The sequence below is a fragment of the Papaver somniferum genome, chromosome 3, assembly GCF_003573695.1.
Source record: "Papaver somniferum cultivar HN1 chromosome 3, ASM357369v1, whole genome shotgun sequence".
NCBI lineage: Eukaryota > Viridiplantae > Streptophyta > Magnoliopsida > Ranunculales > Papaveraceae > Papaver > Papaver somniferum.
The window spans coordinates 111,972,776-111,978,934 of NC_039360.1; the positions used below are offsets into that span (position 1 = coordinate 111,972,776).

The 6,159-nt window shown below is 35.5% G+C and overlaps 1 protein-coding gene across 1 annotated transcript; it reads left to right on the forward strand.

Moving 5' to 3' along the window:
* The first annotated feature begins 214 nt into the window (after window positions 1-214).
* Window positions 215-5,867, forward strand: LOC113359860 (DEAD-box ATP-dependent RNA helicase 38-like). Its single transcript, XM_026603431.1, has 7 exons — window positions 215-460; window positions 572-1,093; window positions 1,187-1,252; window positions 2,029-2,393; window positions 4,265-4,301; window positions 4,389-4,500; window positions 5,770-5,867. The coding sequence occupies exons 1-7, from the start codon at window positions 215-217 to the stop codon at window positions 5,865-5,867; spliced, it is 1,446 nt and encodes a 481-aa protein (XP_026459216.1).
* Window positions 5,868-6,159: the final 292 nt, after the last annotated feature.

Sequence of the window (6,159 nt, forward strand, 5' to 3'; positions counted from 1 at the left end):
GTGTGCTGATATCAACTAACCACAGCCTAGCATAGGTCTTTACAATTTCAACCCCTACTCATAGGTCAACTACGTGGAAGTGTCCTAGGCTCATGGCAGAGTAGAACCGTGGTTGTCAAGTTAACTGTCTAATCAATTCAAAAAGTACTAATTTCTCTGTGTCCTCTGTTAACACTTAAAAAGAGGAAAAACTTTTTACTTGTTCAGTAAAACAATGGATGATGAATTCGACTTCAAACAAGTCACATCGCTTTCTCTCTCAAGAGCCTCTGGCATTAATCAATCAACAAAACCAGAAGTAAAACAATATTGGTCTTCATTCCTTCAAGTACTTGGAGAAAACAACACCATGTCTCAAGATTCATCACCATTACCAAATATGCAGTCCCTCTCCATTAACGGAACCAACAATGCTAACGACAACAACCTTGAGGATCCAAAACCTTCAGAAATCACCACTGTATATAAACTTACTTTCACTTTTTATTTTTATTTGGGTTTTTTTTTTTCACTGTTTCTTTAATTTTTAATTTTATATTTATTTTTTCCCCCAATTCTTTTTACTGTTCAGGATACGGGTAACACATGGTATGAAAGTGTTGCAAGATTTGAGGATTTGGGATTATCTGAGGAATTGCTGAAAGGATTATATGTTGAAATGAGGTTTAATGAACCTAGTAAGATTCAATCAGTGACTTTACCTATGATTTTGAAACCCCCATACAAAGATTTAGTAGCACAATCTCATAATGGTACTGGTAAGACTACCTGTTTTGTTCTTGGAATGTTGAGTCGTGTGAATGTTAATCTAAAAGCTCCTCAAGCACTTTGTATTTGCCCTACAAGAGAATTGGCTATACAAAATTTAGAAGTGTTGAGAAAAATGGGGAAGTATACAGATATAAAGTCATACTGTGCAATTCCTATGGGTAGTAAAAGTCCTGATATTCCAATTTCAAAGAGAATGCCACTTACTCAGCAAGTAATTATTGGTACTCCTGGTACAATTAAGCAATGGATTTCTTATAAGAAATTGAGTTTGAGAGAGAATAGGATACTTGTGTTCGATGAAGCTGATCATATGTTGGCTGAGGTATGTATAATTTCCTCTATATTTTGCTCGACCCTGGAGAAAGAGGGACGGTATGAGTCATTTGTTGCTAACTATGAGAACTTAAATGTGCAGGATGGATTTAGGGATGATTCCACTAGAATCATGAGGGATATCAAAGCAAGTAGTGCCCATTGCCAGGTAAGTAATTGAACTTAAGATATAACAAAGACTTAGACATTATATCGAGTGTGACGACTTACATGATAGCAGTGGTTCCCTAGTTCTCATATTACTAGAGTTGTTTAGTAAATGATGCTGAGGAATATTAATTGTAACCTTCACGGCCTCTCTGTATTTGAGTTCCTCATAATAGGTACAAGGCCCTTACTTTTCTCTTCTTTTTCCAACACTCAAGTGAATAGGCCAATTGTCCTCTGTGGAAGTTCACTTTTTCTTATAATCATACGAGAACACACCAAAAGGGCAACCAAATCTATAGTTAAACGTCTGTTTCAGCATGTAGAACATTTGATCATTCTTGATCATGTTATAAGTAAATATAAGTAGGATTTAGACCAATAGCATGCGCCTTTGACATGATTTTTAAGTACGATTTAGACGCATTTGAAGTTTCCTTTAGATTATTCCAGAAAAGTGAATCAGTTCCAAATTGTGCACTGTATTGCCAGAATACCTTTAGTTCAAATTCTTGAACATTAAGAACCATGTGGGTTATTCTGTGCCCGTTACCATCACCAAATGCCTTTATATTGAAAGAAGAACTAGACTAGTGTTTCAGTATTTTTTTTTCATGCATAAACAACTGACACGTTTTTCTCTAATATAAGTTTTGGTATTCTGATCTGAAAATGTCAATTGTTTTAGAGTTTGGGCAGCTATCCTCTTAGTTGGAGGTTAGAATTATCCTTCTATCCTCACTAGTAAATTTGAGTGTCTTTGTTTGTGGTCATCAGGTGCTTCTGTTTTCTGCAAGTTTTAATGACATTGTCAGAAATTTTATATCAAGAGTGATTACAGAAGGAAACAAGCTGTTTGTAGAGCGGGAACAACTCTGTCTAGATGTATTAAAACAGTATAAGGTGAACTGTCCTGATGAACTTGCAAAGATACGTATCATTAAGGATAAGATTTTTGATTTAGGGGAGCATTTAGGGCAGACCGTAATTTTCGTCCACTCAAGAGCAAGTGCCAGCGCATTGCATACAGAATTAGAGGATTCTGGTTGGGAATGTTCAATTATTCATGGTGCTGTTGATAATGATGAAAGGGACAAGATAGTTAAGGGATTCAAAGAAGGATTAACCAAGGTGCTCATAGCAATCCTTTTGGGCAAATCAAAGAACCAATCTTTCAGTGCAATTAAAAGTTCTTATGAGAACAGACTTCAAGGCTGGTGCTCGAAAACTCTTAATCAAGCAGCTCAGTCCACTCTAGTTAAGTCAGTGTTAAACTCTCTACCAACACACTATATGAGCCATTTCAGAATTCCCAAAAACATGATGAAAAAAATGGATACGGCTCAAAGAGTGTTTTGGTGGGGGCACAAAACTAACAGAGGTTTAAATCTTATTGCTTGGAAGTCTTTATGCATTGACAAAAAGGAAGGAGGTCTCGCATTTAGGAATCTTGAGCAATTTAACCTGGCTCTTCTCATCAAACTAGCGCGGAGATTATGTACAGAGGAAAGAGAACAGTGGGTAAAACTCATGAAGGCAAAATACTCCCCATATGGCAGTTTCCTTCATCTGCAAGATAATCCATCCAACACCTCATGGATTTGGAAAGGTATACAAGAAGGTCTTCAGTATGTCAGAAAATTTCACCGTTGGGATGTCCGCAGAGGAGATAAAATATTAGTTTGGTATGATAAATGGGTATTAGGCCTTGATCCACCACCCACTCCAAAGGATACTTTCAGAGAACCAGCAAGAATAGTTTATGTAGCTGACTTGTTCCTAGACAATCCTAAAAGATGGAATGAACAACTAATCAAAAACTTGTTCGAGGATGATACTGCAAGATTAATTTTGAAAATGCATGTATCTCAACAAGGGAATGATAGGCTCATCCGGGAACCGAGTAGGAATGGACAATTTTCGGTAAAATCTACATATAGAGCTTTATCAAATTCATACCAACCAGGAAACCACACAGTTACTTTTAACTGGAATGAAGTTTGGAAATCTGCAGCACCTCACAAAGTGAAATTATTTATCTGGAAGTGTCTAAAAGGAATACTTCCAACTAAGGAGATCCTCAGTAGGTACAAACCATCAATAAATAAGCTTTGTCCGAGATGCTCTCAAGCAGAGGAAACCTTACAACATCTCTTAATTGACTGTGATTGGTCTAGAAGAATCTGGTTATCTATGAATATAAATGTTTCTGTCCTTCAACAGCAAAGGATTAAGGTGGCTGACTGGATATCAACTTGGTTTCAGTCAACAGTCGATTCTAGCTCCAAGTCAGATAAACAAGCTGTCTTAAAATGCATGCTAACTGCTTGGTTTATATGGAAGAATAGGTGCTCTAACTTCCTTCAAAACAGAGACCAAAACATCCTTAGCACATCTCACTCAATAAATTTCATGCTCAAACAATGTCAGATTACAACTCCTCAAAGACGAAATAATAAGCAAGTTTGGCAACTACCGCTACAAAATGAAGTTAAAATAAATATGGATGCCGCCTTTGATTACAATACCAAAACAATTGGTCTTGGTTTACTAATTCGTGATTATACAGGTTTCTGCCAAGGAATCAGGTGCAAGTTCATCAATGGAGGAGTAGACTCTGAACAAGCGGAATGTCTAGCCCTGAAAGAAGCCATACTATTTGCTAGACAACGCAACTTGAGGAATGTGGTGCTGGAATCAGATAATCTTAATGTAGTTAATGCAGTTAAGAATGCCAATAACTCGGTTCACTGGAGGAACCAAGTTCATGTAGATGAAATAAGGCATTTGCTTATTTCCTTTCCTTGTTTTAAACTAAACTATGTTAATAGGACAGCTAACAATGCTGCCCATGTTATTGCCAAAACAGCTAGATCAAACAGGCTATGTTTAGACTACTTTGTTAACTTCCCTGAAAATATTAATCTTATTATATGGGAAGATAAGCAAGCCTGTCAATCTAAGTTATGTAGTATTGCAAGTTAAGTAATAGAAGTTGGTTTCGCATTAAAAAAAATAATCTTCTTGCGCGAGGTTTCGATCAATCGCAGGTATTAAAGCATTTATGTAACTGAGACTCTAAGTTCTTTTCTTGTTTGTTTGTTTTGTGCATACCTAATGCAGTATTCTTTTGAAAGGTGAATGTGGTTGTGAATTATGATCTTCCGGTGATACATGATTCTCTATCAGAACCTGATTTTGAGGTGTACTTGCATAGATGTGGTAGAGCAGGACGTTTTGGTCGCAAGGGTGAGTTCTTGTCTCAGGGTTTTACATTTTTGTGTGATATGGTAGTATGAAGTGGTCAAATTTAGTGTCATAACTAGCCTTGTGTTTGTAAGGGTTGCTTCTTTTAAAGATCATCATCTCTCCGGTATTAAATGGCAGAATCTAAATGTTTAGTTCATTTTGTTACCGCTTCTACTAGAATATCTACACCTATTATAATTAACTTCAGAGTGACCCCTTTTTTTCATAAAAAGGGAAAGTTGTGTCTGTTTGATCTGAACCGTTTATTATCCTCAGTATCCGAACTCTATCTGCGTAAGGTGCCTTGCAATATATATTGGATTTTTTCAATTTATTGAGTTAAAGTAGAACCCTTTTCTGTCCTACCAAGTACAACATTTTTTGTCAACAAAGAATGCAACATTCAGGGGGTTTTCATTTTATGTAATGTTCTTTTTCTGGTGTGAGTTCAACAAGCAAATTTGCTGAAACAAAGCTTAATAGGCAAAACAAACCAGTTTTTATTTAGAGAGACCCTTTGGGCAACATTCACTATGAATCATTTTAATGCAAGTTTAGAATTTCTCATAGTCTTTCATCAGTGTCTTGTATAGTCCTCTTTAATTTCCTCTTAAAGTTTGAAAAGTATGAACCCTGAAACAAATTTTTAGAGTCCATGCATGCTCTTTAGATCATTACTGGTTTTTGTGTGAGAGAACCTTTGAGCAACATTTAGTATTAATCATTTCAATTGCAAGTTTAGAATTTCTCATAGTCGTTGGTAAATGTTGCAGTGTCTATTTTAACTTCCTCCTAAAGTTTGAAAAGTATGAACCCTGAAACAAATTTTTAAGAGTCCGTGCATGCTCTTTAGATCATCAGTATTTTTAGTTACATTACCAAATAAATACATCGGGAAATGGATCATTTATCCAAATATTTTTAAATCACGGTTCAAATGGACGGGTAAAAAATAGTTTGGGTGAAATGGTCAAAAAAAAAATAGCATCCTAGCTTAAATTTAAAAAATAGCAAAGATGAAACTGGATACATCCTGTTTAAATTAAAAATAAGAAAAAATATTTGAACATAGTCACGATGAAATTGGTTACATCTTTCCTATTTTTATATTTTTGGCCGTTTAAACAGTATCAAAATCTAACTGTCCATTTCACCCAGGAATTGTTGATTTTGGTCTTTTTAACCAATTTTGTGTAAATACATTGTAACAGCATAAATAAAATATTTAGTGGATTTATAAGAGCTTTATGTTTGGGTATGATCATGCAGGGGCTGTGTTCAATTTATTGTGCACAGAAAAGGAATTCATGCTGATGCACAAAATCGAGAGGCATTATGGGAATTGTATGGCCGAGGTAAAGTTATGATTTTAACTTCATATAAATAGTATGGTAAAGGAGGATCGGCTCAGTTCAAAATAATTAAACTTTGCTCGATGGACAAGTACTTTTTTTGCCTCCATGTCCATTCTGTTTAATATCCCCAATATGAGATCATCTTGTCAGCAAGGAAAGCCCAACCTAATTATATAATTATACTTTTCTCAGGGATCTTACGTCCATATTTGATGTTCTTGTTCCTTTAATTGGTTATGATCTTTACGATACAATTAGATGACTTTACGACATCTCACTTATTACTTAATATATACTCTCATGC

Coding starts and splice junctions, on each gene's coding strand:
- LOC113359860 (XM_026603431.1), top strand. CDS start 215: ATGGATGATGAATTCGACTTCAAACAAGTCACATCGCTTTCTCTCTCA. Junction 461..571: donor AACCTTCAGAAATCACCACT/GTATATAAACTT, acceptor TTTACTGTTCAG/GATACGGGTAACACATGGTA. Junction 4,501..5,769: donor AGGACGTTTTGGTCGCAAGG/GTGAGTTCTTGT, acceptor ATGATCATGCAG/GGGCTGTGTTCAATTTATTG.